General features: G+C 38.7%; 1 protein-coding gene across 1 annotated transcript; it reads right to left on the reverse strand.

The window, feature by feature from the left end:
- Window positions 1-423: 423 nt before the first annotated feature.
- On the reverse strand, window positions 424-8,052 carry LOC149284001 (large ribosomal subunit protein mL65-like). Its single transcript, XM_089497319.1, has 5 exons — window positions 7,470-8,052; window positions 6,018-6,163; window positions 2,929-3,034; window positions 2,250-2,426; window positions 424-686 (listed from the first exon to the last, which is right to left on the reverse strand). The coding sequence occupies exons 1-5, from the start codon at window positions 8,050-8,052 to the stop codon at window positions 424-426; spliced, it is 1,275 nt and encodes a 424-aa protein (XP_089353445.1).
- Between the last annotated feature and the right edge of the window lie 14,908 nt (window positions 8,053-22,960).

Here is a 22,960-nt window from a genome sequence, read left to right on the forward strand (position 1 = left end):
GGTTTACGGATCACAACCAGATCAAGACAAGTCTGATCCATGGAAGCCCCACCTCGCAACTTAAAGGATCTGCTGCTAATGTCTTGGTGCCAGATACCACAGCACAGCTTCAGAGGTCTATTACTAGACAAACAGGACAGTACCGTTTTGGTGGCAAAATTAGGTAGGTGGTCATAATGTTAAGGCTGATGGATGTATATTGGATTATACATAAAAGGAACAAGCACAAACACCCCAATTTTAGCGAGATTGAATTGTGTTTGTAATTACACAACGATGCCTGTGAAATAAATATTTTAGAAATACTAAAAAGACACATTGCTACATATTTTATTTATGGTCTGTAAGTGCATTAGAAAATATGTAGATTAATACAGATTGAGGACAAATATCACTTTATAAGCCATGGTGTAAATACATAATTTACTCTGGGCAGTTAAGAAAGAAGTCAACAAGCTTTGTGAAAATGTCGTCATTGAATCCTTTGATATTGTCCCCTTCTACAGTTTCGTACAGAGGCTCGCTTTGTGTTCCCCAGCAAATGTTCTTACGGGAGTTATTTATGTCAGAATCAACTGACAAAGCCAGCGTGTTTAGCTGGTAACAGAAAAAGGAAAAATATTTTCCATCTGAAATAATAGCCTGGGACACAAAGGGCCTTGTCACATCGGACTGACTCCAAAAACCTGAAGAAGCAAGAAATAAATTGGTTAAAAACACTTTTGTAAAAAATTAAAAAAACAAACAAACAAAAAAACCCCACCATTTTGCAGCAAACAAGAGCATTCTATTAATCTAAAAAGTCTATTTTTCCTGCTGTTAAAACATCAAACCTTCTTTGGTCCCTGGTCTTGTCTTAGATTCAGGATAGCCGTATGCCCATCCCATGCATGTTTAAATAAACCACTGTATTAAGCTTAACCACGTCTGCTGGAAGTCTACCATTCTCTGAGCAAGATGAGACTTCCTTACATTACATCCAAGCCTCTTACTCGCTAGCTTTAGATCAGGGGCGGGCTGGGCCGGGGGGCAACTGCCCCCCAGGCCGCCCAAAATCTAATCTAAACGGCTGCTGGGTGCTGATGCCGCCGGCCGGCGCTACTTTAATACTTTTTTTTTAAATTTAATATGGCAAGCCGGATCGGCTATTAAATGGAAAAAAAAAAAATAGTATTAAAGCAGCGCCGGCCGGCGGCATCAGCACCCGTATGCGATGGCCGCCAAGTGATGGGAGCAGCGTGAGGGGTGAAAGCTCCGCCCCCTCGCACTCACCTTTCACCCCTCACGCTGCTCCAATCACTATACGGCCATCAGATTGTTGGAAATCGAATCTGAACGGCCGCTGGGTGCTGATGCTGCCGGCCGGAGCTACTTTAATACTTTATTTATTTTTAATATGGCAAGCCGATCCGGCATATTAAATAATAATAATAAAAAAAAAAAAGGATTAAAGTAGCTCCGGCCGGTGGCATCAGCACCCAGCGGCCGTTTAGATAAGTTTTCCAGCAGTCTGATGGCCGCATAGTGATGGGAGCAGCGTGAGGGGTGAAAGGTGAGTGCGAGGGGGCGGAGCCACTTCACTTGATTTGCCCCCCAGGCCTTAGGCTGCCAGCCCTCCCCTGCTTTAGATTATGACATTTTCCAAAACACTTCTGTCCCTTTCACCTTATTTCCTTCTTGTACTTTGTTTACTCTATGTATTTACATGCATTACCACATTATTCCACTCTCTCCTCTAAGAAATAAATACATTGCCTGCCTATCTTCAAGGCCTTAGAAGTAGTCACTCCCAAACCCTCTCACTCGTTATCTGATTGGGCCTTTTCCCTCTACAATATCATATCCTAATAAACTGTGCCATAGTAGTGCACACATCATAATATTTTATCAAAAAAGAAAAAAGTGCTTAAAACTGTATATACAGTAAGAGCTAAAACAGTATAGTCTTTATAGAGCGCCAGGAGATTCCATAGCTCCATTACAACAGGGAAGCGTAAAAATGGAACATTAAAATTGACAATAATGACATTTGTGGGGGGTTTTGTGTTTGTTTTTTTTTTCTTTCAACGCACACTAAGAAACAATCATACACACACGTATATTAGAGGGGAAATGTCCTATATCAAGAATCCATATTCATTGGTGGGTCTGTATGTTGAAGCATACGTGTTTGTATCAGTCCTTACTTTGTTTCACTGGTGGAAAAAAACAACAACTCACTCTCTTCTGACAGACACAGCCATCCTTACCTTGATACATGGCTTGTGCCCCAGTCCATGCAAAGAGACTGGCAATACCATTAGACCTCAGAAAAACTTCAATCTGTTCAGCAAGATTTCTCCTTTCAAATCTTTCCCGCTTGAACTTATCTGGGACCAAATGAATTTGTGTATGGCCAAATTTACATGGGTCCTCAGTTTGGGAACCTAAAGAAATGGGGGGAAACCCCCCAAAAACATTAGAATAACGCATTGGAATAAACAATATAGTAATACAAAATACATTTGTTGGAGTAAAACTCATAAGGTCTTTGTTGTTGTTGTGAGGACCTAATGCTGCAGGTATATAATTTGAAATCATTTTAAAACTACATTTAAATTATAAAATTATTACAATTCTAGAATACCATGCAGACACATTGTTTAAAAATGTTTATAAATTTTTTAATTGATATTTAGATTCAACAGGGCTAGCAGTAATCATGTATGGATGCATCTAGTGAAATCGAACCCAATTATCAAATACATTTGGTTAATTGATTTAGTAATTAAGGGGATAATTACTTTGTCACATAGGGCCAGGCAGTGTTGGATAAACAAATATATGAAATACACCAGATTCTCAACCTAAATTTAAGACAATAATACTGTTGCATATTATGTAGGGAACAAATGTTTATATAATGATTTATGGTCATGCAAAAATTACCTATGAACACCTTGTTATCATACTGCCTTTTGAAGAGAGGCAATCTGCTTGGTTCAAATGTGATCACTGGAACTTCTTCAGCAACAACATATTCCAGGGGAACAAACTTAAGAAAAAAAAAAGTAAGCAAACAAGTTTAAGAGTTATGTTTAGCATAAAAAAAAAAAACGTTCAAGAAAAATCAACAGTAAACAAGATGCACAAGCTGCATGAAAACGGATATATAAAAGAATCTAATACTTTGTTTTCCTTTAACCCCTTCGTGACAAAGGCTGATTTTACTTTTTGTACCCTTCGTGACAATGGCCGTTTTAACATTTCTGCGCTGCTCGTGTTTAGTTGTAATTTTCTTCTTTCCCGTTTACTGAACCCACACACATTAGATATTGTTTTTTTCAGGACAAGAAGGGCTTTCTTTAGATGACATTGTTTTGATTGTATCATATTATTTACTACTAAAAAAAGTATAAAATATGGTGAAAAATTTAGAAAAAAATGACTGTTTCTAACTTTTAGTTGAAAAATCTTTTACTCATCTATAAAAGGTAATGAAAAAACCTGCTAAATGGATTCTACTATTTGTCCTGAGTTTAGAAATACCCAATGTTTTTATGTTTTTTTGCTTTTTTCTACCCATTATGGGGCAATAAGTACAGGTAGCGTTTTGCTATTTCAAAGCCATTTTTTCCAAATCTGGTAATTCTTCCCCTCATGTGCCATTTCGGGTATCTTTGAACCCGGCCAATGCAATTTACCCCATCAAATCATATATTTTTGAAAACTAGACAGCCCAGGGTATTCCAAATGCTAGTATTTTAACTCTTTCCATGCACCATATCTACCACCAGTTTTTGTCAAACTTTGTGGTAGTCATTTTTTTGCATTTGTTTTGTCACACACATTTTACTTCAGGTATGAATTAAAAGGTTCTCGTTTATGTCACTATCACAAAACACCCCAATATGTGTTCAGCAACATCTCCTGAGTACAGCGATACCTCACATGAATGATTTTGCCTGGCTGTTTGGGGGCAAAACTGCCACATTTGGGGCATGCGCATTTTTCAATGTTGAACTTTGGCATTTGGGGATCCACTGCCCATGCCCCATTTGGTACATCTTTGAGCCGGGCCATTTCAGTGTGCCCAATAAACCCATATATTTTTGAAAACTAGACACCCCAGGGTATTTCAAATGCTAGTATTTTAACTCTTTCCATGCACCATATCTACCACCAGTCTTTGTCAAACTTTGTGGTAGTCATTTTTTTGCATTTGGTTTTCCACACACATTTTACTTCAGGTATGAATTAAAAAGTTCTCGTATATGTCACTATCACAAAACACCCCAATATGTGTTCAGCAACATCTCCTGAGTACAGCGATACCTCACATGAAGGATTTTGCCTGGCCGTTTGGGGGCAAAAGGGCCACATTTGGGGCATGCGCATTTTTCAATGTTGAACTTTGGCATTTGGGGATCCACTGCCCATGCCCTATTTGGTACATCTTTGAGCCGGGCCATTTCAGTGTGCCCAACAAAACCATATATTTTTCAAAACTAGACACCACAGGGTATTTTAAATGCTGGTATTTTAACTCTTTGCATGCACACATTTTACCACCAGCATGTTTTCAAAGTTTGCAGTAGTATTTTTGTGTGTGTATTTTTCCCACACACACCTACTTTATGTATGAATTTACAGCTCCTGGTATATGCCGCTGTCACACGACACCCCATAATGTGTTCAGCAACATCTCCTGAGTGCAGTGATATCCCACATGCATGGGTGTGTCATTTTTGTGGGAACTAAAAGGCCACATTTGGTACGTGTGCATTTTTCTAATTGGAAATTAGGTGTGTGGCCATCCTTCCCCCGGTGTTAATTGGGACGTTGTTGAACCCGGCCAATTCAATTTACCCCATCAAATCATACCTTTTTTAAAAGTAGACACCCCACGGGCATTTAATATGCCAGTATTTTAACTCTTTCCATGCGAGAATTGTTTTAAGCTAATATGCTAATTTTAGGACTTGCTCACAAAAATATATTTTTTATATATATATATATATATATATTTTTTTTCTTTTTAAAAAAATTTTTTTAACATTTTTTTTCAACTTGGAGGTTCCCCTGATAGTGACATCAGTGGGAAATGATTTTTACATTTTACTAGTTTTTTACTATTTTTTTTCTAATTATTATAAATTTTATTTTATTTTTTAATTTATTTTTACTAACCACACTGTGATTAGAAAGCTGGCTTCCATTGACTTGCATGGTGAATGCAGTACCTATATTCAACCTGCAAGTGGAGCCAAAGTTCTCTAGATGGTCTGGACTGTCTAGCGAACTTTTAAAATTTGTTTGTTCCTGTTACAGGGCAGCGGCCATCTTGCTTGATGGCGAAGATCATCGGCAGCTGCGGCTGTGACCGCTCTCCGGAGCGGTCACAGCCCATCGAAAGGTAAGTGTTTGGTGTCGCTGGATGCCTCCTGATCGAGGCATTCCAGCGACACCATTTAAGTTTAGGAGGCGATCGTCGATCGCCTCCTAAACGCTTTTAATACGGGCGTCCGCTGCCATACAAAGTATGGCGGATGTTGACGCCCCGTGGAGGGGCCAGAGATGGCCCCTTCGTTCCGATAGCGGCGTTGCTGAATGCCTCGAGGTCGAGGCATTCAGCAACGTTTTTTGGGTGCAGAAAGCGAAAACAGATCGCTTTCTGCACCCGTTTAAAGACGTGCCGGTCCTGGCACGTCAATTGTCGTAAAGCACATGCTTTTCCGTGTCGTGCCAGGACCGGCAATTGTCGTTAAGGGGTTAAAAGAATTATACATAAAAAAATATATGTTTATTACTGCTAAAAAAACAAACAATAAATGAAGCATTAACGTTGTAAGCAACAGATTGTAGGCTTGCAAGAGCCTCTTCTCGCTCTGTACCAGTATGCCTTAACATCTGTTACTGTCAAACTATATGCTGCCAGTTTTAACATTACTGTTCATTTTTATTGCTGGCACTGTAATAAATGTAACGTAGCTTTGCTACAATAATAAAGAATAGTGCGTAGTACACATGCATCATACTTCTCTAAGAGGTGTAGGCGTTCTGATTTGGACGAGAGGTTTATCATCGATCTGAAATCGAATAGGATCCACGCATCCTTTTCTGTGTCCTCGGGGCACCACAGTCTCACCACGGAGCCAATAGAAGTTAACCTCTGGTTTTAAATCTATGTGAAAGAAAAAACAGTATTAAAGGTTAACAGATTACTTATAGATAAACATGAAAAAAAATCACTGATAGAACAATATCAGCATGAAAGACTACAGGAATGTAATTTGGGACCTAAAATAGGGATTAACAATATTATTATAAATAGCAGCTTTGATAACAATAGCCCAACCTGTGATGCCTAATTAAAGAATAAAAAAAAAACAAAAAAAAAACAAAAACAAAAAAAACCCATGACTACACATCTGCAAAAACATACAATCCGTTTCATCTGCAATTTAGACATTGGTGTTCAATTAATCCCTATACAGTCTTCCTTCGGTACAATATTTGGATCACGCAGATTTGTTTGTTTTCCTTCTGCGTGATCTATATATGGTGCTGAAGGAAGAATTTACAAGGATTATAAAATGTTACAATATACTTTGTTTCTGGTTCACTTAGTTTTGTCATTTGGTGTATTTAGACGGTATACACACAGGACTCTGTAATTCCCTATTGTTGTCACTGGAGCCCAGTCAGGCTGCATTTGCACACTATGTTACTAATTGTTAAAATGTGGACACGAGTCTTAATTGAGGCATAAAGCGCTATCATATTCCAGAGCATTGTACAATAGCTAGACAGTATGTAAAAAGTACACAAAAAAAGGGGCAGCACGATTTACGCAAAGGGTGGAAAATAACCATTTACTTGATGTTTATAGCCTTGACGATAAATGACGTGGCCGAGTTCATTATATGCTTAGAAAGTATTTACCTACATTACCATTCAATAGTTTGGGGTCACTTACAAATGTCTGGTTTTCAAAGAGAAGCAAATTTTGTATGTTATAAAGGGATCGGAAATCCAGCGCAGACGGGGTTAAGGTTATAAATGACTATGGTAGCTGGAAAAGGCTGGTTTTAAATGGAATATCTCCATAGGCGTACAGAGCCCCTTTATCACTCCCATCACTCCTGTGTTCAAATGGCACGTTGTGTTCGTCGATCCAAGTTTATAAGCTAATTGATCATTAGAAACCCTTTTTGCAATTATGTTACAGCCAGACTTTGCTTTCCACTTAAACGACTAAGTGACCCCAAACCTTTGAGCGGCCGCGTACGTATGAGTGTTTGGACCCATTCACCAAAATCTACCAATCAGCCGACAGCATTTATTTTAGCAGCTAAAGATATTGCTAACAATCAAATGTCTTTTATCGTTCTCTCGCTGGAATAACAAGATTCACTAAACAAAGCATAGAGAGCCCAACCTGGGACACTCCTTTGGAGAGCGGGTTTTAGCAGCAGATCAGCGATTACCTAGGCTGGCCCGGGTCAGCACAGGGTTGTATTTGGCACAATAACTGTTCAATATGGTTGCCAGGTTAGTCAGGAAGGGAGCCGCTGAGACCTCTTGCAGTCTGTACAGGTAAGTCCGCCCTTTCTTCGCATAGAAATACTCCTGCAGCAAGGCCTCGCACACCAGGGACTTCAGCTGAGACTTGTCAACTTCCCCAAGGACGGCTTTACCACCAACCCCGGGCTCAGGGGCACTGGAATCACCTCTCTGTGGCAGACCAGGCACGTAGGCCGTTTTTGTGAAGTGTTGGTACCATCTGTCAGCGTTCAGGGCGAAAGTCTGGGGATACACAATGTATTTGAGCCTCTGGAGGCCATTGATCAGCTTCAGCTTCTCGCGGAAGTCAGTGAGTGCATGCACGCGGTTATAGTGCTCCTCTATCCGGCGGCGCCTAGAAGCCTTGCTGTTGGCGGTCAGGGATGCTATGACCGGAGGGTACAGAGACGTACCGGCTGGGGACACCTTAGGCTCGGTGAGGTGCAACAGATGGTCAGAAATCACGGCAGGTTTCCGTAACTTCCCATACAACCGGTGCGCCGCCATCTTTCATCCAAAAGCCGGCCCCAGCAACATAGGACGCGACCTTCTGCTGCGTTCAGTGATTGGCCCAGTGTGAGTCACATGATGTATGGAGGGCCCAATTAAAGGCTCCAAAACAGAGAAGTCTTTTTTAATTGGATAAACACCACCTGACTGAAAAGAATGTCCGCGCAGATTGTATTTGAGAGAGCTGTAGATCTGCTGTTTCCCAGCGTCATGCTGCTCATAGACTCATGGGAGTTGTAGTTCATCACCAGACGTAGCGCATGGTAGCGAAAATAAAAGGCTGTCCTACGGAATGTCAGATGAGTCATTTGTAGTGAGTTAGTACATCGCTCGTACCGCAGTGCGGCGCTCTGTATGTGCTGTTCGGCCATATGTTAAAATGGTATGCGGTAAAGACCTGCCACACGTGTTAATATGACCATCTCACACATAATAATTATTATTTATTACCATATTCCTGGCAAAGTTGGCACCTTTTGTGTAATTGTGTAATATAATCAGACATACGTGTGGATTTTACACAGGAAGTGACAATGTTCAAAGTGGGTAGATCCGCACAGGGAGGCCTCTCCAACCAAGTTTGTGGAGGATCCCCAGCGATCTTTTTTACGCCCTTGTCCATGGGACCTGATGGGATACACCCAAAGTAATTAGCAGGCTTATTTAACCAGTCACTGTTAGCACTGTGAGTAGTTAACGAGGATTGGAAGTTGGCAATTGTAGTGCTTCATCACAAAAACGAAGACCAAGCCAACTACGAACCAGTTAGCCTTACGTCAAATTAGTGGAAACCGTTCTATAGGATTGTTAAACAACTACCGAGAGATCTGACTTAATTTACTTCTTTGAGTAACTAAAATAATAGTCCATGGAGGAGCTGTTGATATAGGGTATCCTGATTTCAGTAAGGCATTTGTCGCCCATGTAAGACTGATAAATGGCATGTTGGATGTTAAAATAGTTGAATGGATAATGCAATGATTGAGTGACAGGAGACAGAAGCAGGATTGGCCCAAGAGTGCTACATGGGTCCAAGGATGAAATGTGGGCCCCGGCAACCACCAAAACCGTGCCCACATCCAATTTGCCTCCCCTGTCAAAGTGCTGCCTGGGTCTCATGGAGCCACCAGGACCGCTGTGAGGCTGACTCTCGATAGAAGGTTGTAGTTAATGGTGTATAGTCAGAGGAAGGTCTTGTTGCTGGTGGGGTACCTCCAGGATCTGCAATAGGACCTGTACTTTTTAATATTTTTATTAGCAATACTACAGGATAACTTAATGGTAAGGAATGTCTTTTTGCAGATGTTACAAAGGACTGCAACATGGTAGACATTCCTGATGGAACAAGCCAAAAGTTAAGTGATTTAAGTACATTAGAAAATGGTCAAGAGTGTAGCAGCTGTGGTTTAATGTTGATAAATGTGAAATAATGTACTTGGGACAATAAAAATCCCAAGGCAGCATATAGCATTAGGGACACAGTACTTAGAAGTAATTATTTCTGATAGCTTTAAGGTGAGCAGGCAATGCAATAAAGTGCTGGAAAAGCATGTAGGGTGTCGGGTTGTATAGCTAGAGGCATTATTAGCAGAAAGAGGGAGGTGGTCCTGATACTTTAAAGATCTCTAGTCAGATTTAATCTAAAGTACTGTGTACAGTCCTGGAGACCCCATCTCAAGAAGGATATTGACATTTTGGAACGAATTCAAAGGTGGGCTACAAAAATGGTGAACGGTTTGATGGATACAAATTATTTAGGAAAGAATGCAATATTTATAGCTTGGAAGAAAGAGGAGATCTGATAGAAACATTTAAATATTTAAAGGGATTTAACAACGTACAGAAGGGAAGTTTATTTCAAAGGAGGAGAGAAGAATCTGAAACTGGTGGGTAATGTAAAGAAATTTTACTTTACTCAGAGAGTGATAGATAAACGAAATAGCCTCCCGTGTGCCTCTGAGCTTGCCGACAGGTACACAGCACATAACACGTAGTTATACACTAATGCATATAAAAGCTTTAATCCGTCTGCCGGAATAATTTTTGACCCCTTAATGACAAAATGCATTGTTTTCAATGGGTTTAGGGACCGCCCATTGTCCTTAAGGGGTTAATATTAGACAAAAAAATAAACATCAAAGATTTTGAACAAAATGTGCATTAGATTTGGATCACTTATTGGACTTGGATTTTGGTTTTGAAAAACACCACTGATTTTTTATTTTATATATTTATAAATATTTTACTGACGAATGACTTCCGCAAGCCTTGTCATTGCCATTGTTGTTTTTGTATATACACAGTTAGGGGACATAGCCACTCAGTGTGACATCCTTATTGGAACCAAATTCAAAATTAAAATGCCAGAATATCACTAAGGAATTGCTTAGTTGTTGGGTGGTTATTCCTTTTTATACTTGGAGCTTTGTATGCTCCTGTTTGGTCTTCTGTGTACCGCGTTCTGGCTTGCCTCCCTTAGTTTGTATATCTCCTACCCTTTACCTCTGGCTATTGTGACCTGACTCTGAAACATCTTTTGCCCTTTTATACCATGCCTAACGGACGGTAATGTGACACACCCACAAAACTATTGTCTAATGCACAATTTGGAACTTTACTTTTTGAGATTTGCAGGTGAGGGAATGTGAGTTCAATGACAACATGTATGTCCTCACCTATTATTATGTTATCATTTGGAAAAAAAAATATTTCAAGGGCGACTGAAGCCCTATTTTGAGGTTACATGCATGCTGGATTCCATTTTGCATGGGTGCCAATATGCTTTACCATAAACAGATCAGTAAATGCATTCTTTAGTTATTGGAGTTAAAAATTTGACTTTACTTCAAAGAGAGTGCTACTGAGCATTCACAGGTAGTGAGCTTCCAGCATGTCATTTCTGGTTTATGTAGCGGCAGCCGCAGAGGGGTTAAATGTTCGGAACCCCCAATAACTAAAGAATGCATGCACCAATTTGCCATATTGAAATGCACATATACAAAATGGGCTCAATAAAAATACATTTTTGGAACTTGACATTTGTTAAGTAACACAACTGACAAAAAAAGGTCATGATATACGACTAAAAAAGTGATTGAGCTATACATTTATCAAAGATACGGAAGGCATAATTAATGCGTTCAGCTTTCTGTAACAAATAAATAGGCACAAACTATGACTTTATTCAGAAAAATGCTGTGCTATGCAATCTGTTTTGTTTAGCTTGTGAATGGTAAATGTGAAATTGTTATCATCTAATTACTAACAGAACATGTGGAGCATTTTACAGGACATTTTGATGTTAGTCATAATGTGGTAAAGTCTTCAATTATTAAATATATAAAAAGTATTTTGGCCAATTTAGCTAATTATGGTGTGTATTCCTGGCAATTCACAGCTATGATTTGCCTCCATTGTACTATACAGTATATTGCATATCATTTATGCTTTTAGTACAGTTGTTTAAACATCATATAGCTGTTTCTACAAAGAAACTGCATATGAGATCAGTTTATATTATTTCTTGTAAGGATAACTGCATCTGTGTTTCAGGGTTGTTTTATATATTTAAAGTGTTCCATTGGAGAAGCCAACATGTTACTTATGGGGTATGCACACCAGGGGTCAGAGTTTACTAAAGCCCCATTGTAGTTTTTCACTAGAAAACGCAGCCCTCCCCCCAAGTACAGTCCCTAGGCCCGTGCAGTCACCGAGCTATGATGATGCATTAGAACACATATTCTATGAAGCTTAATGAAGTCAGCGGAGATGCAATACATGCTTCTAGCACTGGGGGCCGCTGGCACACAGGAGTATATAAGAACGCTCCATTACAGCCAACAGCAGCAGTACTACGGCAAAGACGTTTATTTTTTTGCGTCAAGTTTTTAAAAAAGCTTGGGAGGAGCCAGAGCTTTGTAGATCAGCTGGATGGACGATTAAAAAAGTGATTATTTTTTTTCTTTACCTCATAGCACGGAGGGTGCCTGGTTGGACCTCATCACCCTTACTAGGGGTACTTGGGGGTAGGAGGGAGAGGTAGGTGTGTTTTTTTTTTTATTTAACTTAACCGCCTCCATCCCACAACACAGGGATGGGGAAAAATATGCATAAAATGTTAACACCTCCATCTCACTAGGAACGAGATGAGGACGAGGCATGGCTCGGGGTCTTTGTTTCCCTTAAAGGTTTTTAAATATATTTGAACTTATGTCCTCGGTAGCAGGGGATGGGGAGGAGGGGTATAAAGGGGGTGAACCAATTACTCAGTAAAAGTTTGAGGAGAGACACATGAAAAGCTCATGTGTCATTCTTAAGTAAATGGAAACTTGTAGTTACGCAACATAGCACTCTGGATGGTTTTTTTGTAGAATGACATACCCCCATCCCACCAGTAAAGGAATTGGGCATGGGGGGTTATATTTGGTTGGTACAACCCTTCAGTCTTGTGTGTGTGTGTATATGTGTATATATATTATATATATATATATATATATTACACACACACACACATTCACTGGCCACTTTATTAGGTATAGCTGTTCAATTGCTTGTTAACGCAAATAGCTAATCAGCCAATCACATGGCAGCAGCTCGATGCATTTAGGCATGTAGACGTGGTCAAGACAACTTGCTGAAGTTCAAACCGAGCATCAGAATGGTGAAGTAAGGGGATTTAAGTGACTTTGAACGTGGCATGGTTGTTGGTGCCAGATGGGCTGGACTGAGTATCAAAGCAACATGGTGGGGCATGTACATGGAAGACAGAAAATATGATGGTGCAATATTGTATAAACAAGAATTGGAAATTTTTGGTGGATCAATAACACTCAGTATAACAATCTGTAACAGTAATTAAACTCCAATGGCACAGTATCACACTGGTAGCTCAGTAAAAATATAAGAATGCACTTACAAGAAGTAGTGGCACAACAAAATTGTTAGCATAAATGTTCGTTAGCATAGATAGAGTCCCACTTCCATCACAGGCATCAGTGTAGATCAATCTGTATAATCTCTCAACACATTTTGGCAAGTTTGGACCTGGCTTCCTTTGGAGAAACGATAATGTAAAGCATTCTCCCACGAGATTAAAGTGTACTAAATAATTGACTTCCTTGTTCACGTGGACCACCCACTTTACACGATGACGAAATGTGTATGTAAAAAAAAACTGTCATGCATTTACTAAGGAGAACAGCATGTCTGGACAGTCCCCCCCCGACCCCTCCCAGAGAACTGGAGCATTCTTAGCGAGTGCCGAAGGAGGAACCAGCACGAAATGCCCATCCCTCACTGTGAAACAGCAGAACCTCCTGGGATCCCCAAGGTCTGCCCACCACAGCCTACTAAAGAGGCACATCAAAACACCTTCACAAAGGAGCATCCGCATATGGAACTTAATTACAAATGACATCCATATAAATACATATAGAAAGGAGCAATCAATAACAAATATAAATAGGTGCATAAATATATAAGTATAAAAGGTTAAATATATATAATTTTGTTTATATAAATAATTGACATCACATGCCCTTTCCAAAAACTCATAAAATTGAAAGCTGAAGGCCCTCACAATAAATCTAAGTCAGGTCAGGTCAGTCAAGTAAAACCTTAACTGGCCACTAAGCTTCTTAGGGAATGGACCCACTATCGAAAATGCTTTCATCTACAAGTATATGTCACGGATAGGTACACATCAAACAGCAAGCAAAACCAAAACAATGATGCAGACTCTAATCAGACAGCATATTAAGTAACAAACATAATACTAAATAAGGAGGCCCACACAATCAAAAAAAAGAATTTATTTAAAAAAAAAACAAGAATATACAGAAAAAATATTCACAAAGTACAAATACAAGCAAACAAGCTTAAAAAAAAAACATAAAAAAAATTAGAAATATTTAAATAAAGAAAAGCAAGTGACTGGAGAGCTGTTCCACGGAAATCAACCCAATATTTCAGCTCCAGACCTTTCTCAATGGTGATCTGAGTGGTAAAATGTCATCCATCCATCCATCATTGAAATCACAAAAATAAGTAACAAATGTACCAAACACCAAAGTTGGCTTATATGACAAACACAAATAAACAGTTTGTATGAAGTATAAGATTTAACAGATCACACAATATAATTTTATTATATACTGTTAAAAAGTATTATAGGTATATACAAAATCAATACGTAGTATATTAAATACATAAAGGTTTCATAGGAACAACAAAATAAAAAACTAATATAGAGACCAAAATAACCTAAAAATAATTGTTTATATAAAATGTAATTCCTTCCCTTGGATGCTCAAAACAAGAGAAGACTATAGCACTATTACAATTGATGCATCTACCGCACCTATACATCTCAGGAGGAGTAGTTAGCCATGGAGTATTAGAAATTATATTGCTATCCACCATTTTTTGTTTATTAGTAGATCCTTCAAATTCTTAGCTCTCTTATATGCCATCATCGGCGGTTGTTGAAACAACCTACCAATAATCAGATTTGAATCCAAACCAAAATTTATTCAAAATATTACGTACTTGTCTAATTGTCTATTTTAAGTATTCTTTTTTCAAGGAACCAATAGTAAATCAAAACCCTATTTTGCTGTTTAGCCCTAGTAGCACAGTACTTAAGTTGATCCAAATCCTATCCCCTAGGCATGAAAAGAAGCAGTCATTTTACGCGGACTAGATTCATAAATCCCCCTCATTATCAATAATACAGCGTAAATGCAGAAATTGATCATATGGTAAATTATCAATCAGACTATTGGAGTGAAAAGAGGAGGCGTTTAGAAACAACATGCAATCAGTTTCTTTTCTTTAAGGATCAAAAGCTAAATTAAAATTGTAATTCACACGCACATCTAAAAAGTGAATCGTAGTCCTATGATATCACAATGTAAATGAAATAATATTCAATCTGGTATTAAGATAATCCCTAAATGACAACAATTCCTGTCATCTCATAGTCAGACCTATTTGAGGTCTGATTATAAGACGACCCCGATTATAAGACGATTTGCTCTGAAAAAAACCTCTTATAATCGAGCAAATACGGTATTTTATACAAATATTTTTAACACCACCTTATGTAGTAGTAACAGTATATGTAGTCTGACAATTAATTAAATCCAAGGAGACTCCATTAGCTTAATATCTGCAATATATTTAGATTCACTACCGCAAGCAAAAAATATCTGAAGAAATGCTGTTTTCTTATGACACAAACAATGTATGTCTCCATAAGCGCTGTATGTCTCATACTAATCCTTAGCAGTTTTCAAAGTGAAAATGTATTACTAAAATATATTTTCTAGTATAGCAATAAATCAGCTATATGACAAACTGCACACACAGCAATTTACTGGTAGAAAAAAAACAAGCGATATCTAGATCTAGATTTTTATCTTGTATCTGTAAGTATTTTTATTCTTTTATGATCTGACACTCCATTGCCTTTTGTAAAAAAAAAATAATTTTAAAGGGCTTATAGGTCCTAATAAATTTAACTAGGTCATATTTTGTGGTAAGTGGGTTGTTGAAATTGTGGTGAGAAAGGAGCTGGGGATTACTATTTATCCAGATTAGTATTTATTAGGGATCACACGGTACCTATGTATTCATGAGGACGTACACCAAGCGATTTAACTATTACAGGTCATCTAGCATCTCTAGTATATAACCATGACGAGCTGGTGTGTCCTTCATATTGGATTTTCTATGTCTATAAGCAGAACTGAGATGTATGGTTGTGCTGGGAAGGTAAGGGACACACATTCTTAAATCTGAGACGAAGAAGCAGAGACTCGGAGTGCATCGTAGCCGATGATGAGAAATGTGGATGATTACAGTAGAAGCCTCCTTGACTTATTGAAGGAAACCGGTTGGGTAATTTAAAAACCCATTTGGAGTGAATTACATTGTTATGGTGGAATATATATTAATATATTAGTTTTGCATGTGTAGAACTGGTAGATCCATGACTGCCTAATGACCCACTGTCATAACATCCAGGAACCATAAATTACACTAGGATAATCATCTGGCAAAAAAATGTCAACATCTTTATTTTAATTTCACATGATAATTATGCTATAAAAAAAAGCTCCTTTAGGCACAACAAAATTGTTTGGAAAACTAGTTAAGAGCTTCTGCCTTTCCATGCCATGAGCATGCGTTACACATCCTGAAACTCTTCTTCTTATGTGGGCCACTTAAAGTTGTACCTTGCCTTGCCCTGAGATCTAATAAAATTCTCAGAACCAATCTCAAGGCCTCCCTGAAATTGAGGGGCCATGTTTGTAGATATTATGTCAGGCATAGGTTATGACCCCTCTTCTGCCATGCTGTATGCAACAGGCACTCTTCCAAAAGCCTAAAATATTACTAGGGAAATTTTCTTCGTGGAAGTACCATTTACTTCAGTCTATATTTTATCTGGACATATACCATTTATGTTGAGTCAAGGAGCAAGCTTAAAACCTTGCTTTCAATCAGTTGAGGCTTCATTGTGGATGTATTTACCTAAATAATTTTTTTAATAAGGTCCCTATGGTCCCTTCACTGCACAGGCTCAAATAGGACTGCAATTAAGATGAGCACGTTTAAAAAACTAGATCAGTATATACATTGTGCTTACACTTATAACTACAAAATACCTATTTCAGTAAATTTCAGTGAATCTGAATCAATTTGTGGCCGTGGCCACAGGGGGGCACAGCTGTTACATACTGAAGCATACAGCCACCTACCTCTAAACTATTTTGCTTATTTAAAAAAGAATACTACTATATCTGAAAATTGAAAAATTCGACCGCCCTATTTTTAAGGATATGTGCATTGTCAGTTGTTATGCCATTTGTTATAAACTGAAAAAGATTATAAACTCGGTAGGTGATCGTCACAATCGGGATCCGTGTAGAGTAATGGAACAGACAAGGAGAATGTAAATACACAAAAGATCAGGGATAATCGAAGCCTGGAAAGCCGATACACAAAACAGGTCAAGGACAGGAGACAGACAGGAAGATCAGGCAAGCCAAAGGTCAGAACCAAATAGACAGATAATGAATTAATTACAAATGCAGGCAAAATCACAGGCACTGGTACAGAACCAAATTAAGGTTTAAATAGTCCTCCATTCAAGTCCCTGCCTCGGAGCGAAAGCGATGAGGTCAGTGTTCCTTTAAGAAGAGATGTGTCTCCGTATGGCTGGTACTTGTCGCATGGGGGTGCGCGTGCACCTGATGTTGTGGGACTCCATGTGGCCAGGAGGAGAAGCAGTGGATCAGGAAGCCGGCTGCAGACATCGGAGGGCTGCCGGAGTAGCACGGCTGGCTGCAAGGGTACCTACTTTTACACCCTCTTTAGGAGGGACACTCCTTCTTTGGGACCCACATCCATTCCTTCCCTGATGTCCTTCTTTCTTTGCTGTGTTCACAGTGTTTGCTGTGTAGTTTACATTGTTATATAGCCCTAAAGGTCTATTTACCATTATTGACCATATGACCATTATTGCCCCTTAGGGCCCTTAGTATTCATCATCTTCGTCATTTAGGACCACAAATAATTCAGGAATTATGTGTAAACTTTCCTGAGTTTAAGTATTAACATACCTGTGTGTAAACTGGAGTGTCCAAAATCACTTATTTGCAAGGACTGAAGTTGTGGAGCTCTGGGCTAGATTCTGTTGTAAGCCACAATTGGCAACTGGGTTTTATCTGTTATTTTAATTCCAGTATTGGATCATGGGAATTCTGTCACCTGGGAGACAGTTATGTCCAGTAATAATATATTGCACTATGTATGTAAGTTATGATGTGATATCACTACTATTAACTTTTCCCAAATCCTACATTATACATATTAAAATAAGCAAAATGAATTAAACTCGGTCTACTACACCTAGTATGCATAGCATGGAAGCTGCCTTCTTAACATCTTGTTTTCAGGATTTCCATGATTGTTCCTGCCCCATTAAGTTATCTTTTTCCATTTTGTTAACTTGCTGAAGGATGTATATTGTTTCAGGAAGCTTTGTAAGGGTAGGGTGAGGAGAAGAGGAGAACTTAGATAATGCTGACCCTGCCACACAGCTTCCATAAGGTGAACAATAAATTAATTTCATTTTAACACACTGTTAATCCCTATTAAGGTCTCCAGAAAAGTGCTGGCATGTTTCCTTTATATGTTTTTATGGATTGTCTTTTTGTTAATGTGTTTTGGACAAGATAGTACACATTGGGAAATGTTGTCTTCAAATGTACTTTTGGCTGCTTTACTACTTGGCCACCTGGATTGGTGTTGCCGACCTAGCTGAATGAAAGTCTAATTTTGTAACTTCTACAAAAAAGTAATGCATGCACTGATTTGAATGTATGAAAACACATTGACGATCACAGACAATGTGCATTAAAACACAACAAACATGAAAAGAATAGGGACCAGTGTCCCTTAAAATAAATATTTTATTCAGCTATACAAGTGATAAAAGTTATCTAGAGATAGGACAGTGCAAAGGGTGGAAGGGGCTTGTACTTTAATATGCATTCATAAACCTATTAAAATTAAAGCACTTTTAGGAAAAGCTTCTGCTTCTGTGGTCCCAATTTCACACCACTTCAAGACACTCTAGAACCCTCCTCCAGCCAAACCATCTCCTGCAAGGCAAGGAGGTGGTGACAATGCATATGGGGGATTCTACATGTATTTGCAATGGCAACCACTCAGGTATCATATGCATTAAAGAGGTTCCGGTCTATGTCTAACAGACTGGTATATGTACTTTGCGAGCTCAGCTTTAAGTCAAAAGAAGTTTCCTTTTGCGATGAAGAACAAACAATGGAATTACTGTTATCGTATTCGTCCTAGAGAAGATAGTCTTTTCACAGAGAGTGGCGAAACGCGTTGAGAGAGACAGAAGAAGCAGATTATTATACCGGAATAGAGGCTGATCCTGATTTTACCACCTTGATACCTGTATGCACTCTATTAGTTTAGTAGTGCCTCGTCAAATTGTGAGTGCATTCTTTTTGCCTTACCTGAATTATCTTACCACGGATATACTGCACTATTGCCGGTTTATTTATATATTTTAGTGATTTTAGAAGATATTAAAGGACCTTTTCTACTGATACCTTGATGAGCCTGATCTATTCAGCCCGTTTGTGAGTTGATAAGCTATCACATTAATATACCACTTGTGTGTACACAGGGCCGGCCCAAGGCAAAATGCCGCCTGGGGCGAATTTTAAAATGCCGCCCCCCCTATCTACCCTTCCTCTCCCTCCGTCCCTGCCGCCCCCCCCATTATCTACCCTTCCTCTCCCTCCGTCCCCCCCCCCTTGTACTTACCTTTCAGCAGTCCTGCGGCGAGTCTCCCTGTTCGGTCTCGGTGCCGGCTTGTAATGCTGAGCGCCGGAAATCTTCCGGCACTCAGCATTACAAGCCGGCACCGAGACCGAACAGGGAGACTCGCCGCAGAGGAGAGAGAGAGGGGCGCCGAGCGGGTACTGACAGCTTGGTAAGCGAAAACCACTCGGCGCCCCTTTCTCTCTTTCACTTTAAAAAAAAAAAAAAGGGCACTTTGCCGCCCCTTCAAAAGTGCCGCCTGGAGCGGTTGCCCCACTTGGCTCCATTGTCGGGCCGGCCCTGTGTGTACATATTACACTATTGTTTTGTATTTTTCTTTTCCCCATATGTTTATTCGCGCCATGATCTACCGTCACAGAGAGTGGCTGAAATACACTTTCTGGCTTGCTATTACATGAGTGAAGAACAGACATTTGAAGCCTTGAAGGTTTATGTGGCTCTACATCTTACTCCATCAATGTTCATCCACTGTTCATCTCAAACGTTTTCATCTGAGTCTGTAAATAGATGTGAGAAAGAATGACAGATATAGAGGATGATTATTCAGTTATGTGTTTTGAAAACGTTCTAGGTATGCTAGAACTGTACATGGTTTGGGGAGCTTCCTTTTATAATTGTATTTTCATACTGCGACCAGAGAACATTGTATGGAAAGTCATTTCGAAATAATTTTATAAGCTTTTTTTTGATGAGATGAACTGATAGATACTTGCTCTTTAACTTACTGCCAGTCTTCAGTTACGTTTCACTTGGTATTTTAAGTTTACTCAAAGAGATATGCTGCCTTTTCAGTATTCTATCTTCAGTATCCCATTATCTATTCCTCGTGTCCTACTTTTCCACACTTGTATTACTTCACTTCCCTCCCAATTATATATCATTTTCTCTTTTTCAAGAAACCAGAAATCTGACCATATTATATATGGGTGAGCAAATAGAAGATATTGGAACTAGGATTTAAATAGTATGAGCCAAGGTACAATAGTTTTATTTCACATGTGTTGTAGGAAGGAAATTGCATGGTTTAAAGGGGAACTCTCGCCTTCAAAGCTTTTAGCAAAACTACATTCACATTATGAAAAGTAAGTATTTTTTTTTATTCTTTTTGCTTCAGAAACAGTAGGCCAAGCAAGGGTCAAGATCCGTAAGATACTGTAACTCTATATATTTACTCCAGCGATTGGAGGTTCATATACGGAGCTCCACGTTATACACTATATGGACAAAAGTATTTTTTTAATTTTAGGTGTTTCAGCCACACCCATTGCTAACAGGTGTATAAAATCAAGCACATAGACAGACATCTCCATAGACAAACACTGGCAGTAGAATGGGTCACACTGAAGAGCTCAGTGACTTTAAACATGGCGCTGTCATAGGATTCCGCCTTTGCCACTGTAAGTGATGATATTTTGAAGTGGAACTGTCTAGTAGCAGCAAGAGCTCAGCCACAAAGCAGGGCTGCCGAGTGCTGAAGAGCGTGCTGCTGCGAAATAAAATCTCATGGAACGCCTTCCCAGAAGACATTAATGTCTACGTATTTAGAATGCAATATCATAGAAGTCCCTGTTTGTGTAATGGTCAGGTGTCGATATAGTACACAGATTTATACTATACATAAATTGATTTCATTTCAGATATATTATTTTTTTTGCTATTTTTGAGCAACATGGAATTGTAAATGAACCGAAAAATTTGTCTGAATCCTTTTTGTTCCATTTGCACAAGTCTAAAATATATATTATATATATATATATATATATATATATATATATATAACACATATTTATATCTTTAGCCTGTCATTTAATATAAAAAAATGAGCAATAGAGAATACTTCTTTGCAATTCTTACACCGTATTTTTTTCTTTCCTAGTCAAAGCTCCAAAGGGGAGTTTGGGAATTTTAAAAAAAAAGTTTTTATATATTCCATTTTTTTCCTTTTTTATTACTTTAAAGTTTTAATTTCTTTTTATCTTCAAGTTGCAGTGACACACTGAAAATAAAAATGCAGCTTTAAAGATTCATTTTTGGTTTTGCTGTGGTATGATCCAACGGTGTTTTGGATTAGTGTTATTCATTGGAGCCCAATCATCTTCATCATGTTGTCAGCTGATTGTGAGTATTGGGAGGTGGTTGCTATATCACACGCAGAGACATATGCCTGTACCCTGAGGCTACGTGAACATACTTTCACATGACAAGCTTGTTAATCTGGCTATATAAAGTTAACACTGTGAAGACTCTCATTGGACTGATAGCGGCAGAAGCGGGCCACAGCTATTAAACATTACTTTTTTTATATTTCTTTAAAAGCAACCCTTTGCAAAGTAGTATTTTGTCTTGGATCTTTTTGTTCCATTGTATCCTCTTCAAACTTCACAGAAATTACTAGTGGCCTTGGCTATTTATGGGACCATTTACTTAACGTAATGATGTTTTAAAGAGATGATTATGCTGATGATCCTGCTCCCCTATACTATTTATTATTATGTGACAGCTGCAGAGAAATGGTTCAACACTGCTACCTACATTGTTCAGCTACTGTCTGTCAGAGACGTTTCACCTCATTCTGCGAAATGCAATATTTTCATTGCATATTAGTATAAAATGGAAGGTATCACCCTCATCTTAGGTCACTTTGCAACCTTTGATGGGGATATATATATATTATAGATAATTATGGTCAACATTATTGGCACCCTTGACCATGGTAAGGATTTAATCTATATAAACTCATACATCTGATACAGTACAGCACAAGATAAAACTCTTTATAAAATAAAAAAAGAAATGGCAGTAAAAAGTATAAAAATGAAAAGAATGCCATTACACAATTATTGGCGCCCTCTGAAGAATGTAAGTCATTATGAAAAGAAGAACTAGAATATCATTGCTTTGAAATTGGACTCACCTGTGATATATTGTCAGTGTTCACATGGCTTGAATTAACCAATCAACGATGGCTTTAATGTTTTAAAAAACAACTCTTATTTTGAGAGCATCAGAAGTGCTATTATCACCAAACACAAGAGCTCTAAAGGGTACAGGATCATCTCCAAAGACCTTGGCATCCCTGTTTCAACAGTTTACAATGTTATTAGGAAGTATACTGCTCATGGAACTAGATTCAACCCATACCACACGTAGCACACTAAACCAAGAAAGGCTTTACGGGAGAAGGGCAACCCCACTGCTGAAAGCAAAACATAAAAGGGTATGGTTGATCTTTGCTACCACAATCATTCTGGGAACTATTTGAAACCACAATCATTTTGGGAAAAATGTATGGGTAGATGAAACCAAAGTAAAGCTCTTTAGCAATGCAGACCGGCAGAACATTTATAGGCGACAAACTGAAGCTTTTAAGTAAAAGAACACCCTACGTACAGTTAAATATGATGGATGATCTGTAATGGTGCCGGGCTGCTTTGCTAGGCATTATACAGTGAAATGTGTGCTACCCATTGTCAGAAACTGTTGCACTTGCAAAATCACAACAGAATGGTTGAGGCGGAAAAAT

This window comes from Sceloporus occidentalis, unplaced genomic scaffold, assembly GCF_023333645.1.
Source record: "Sceloporus occidentalis isolate IW3139 unplaced genomic scaffold, rSceOcc1.0.p SCAF_101, whole genome shotgun sequence".
NCBI lineage: Eukaryota > Metazoa > Chordata > Lepidosauria > Squamata > Phrynosomatidae > Sceloporus > Sceloporus occidentalis.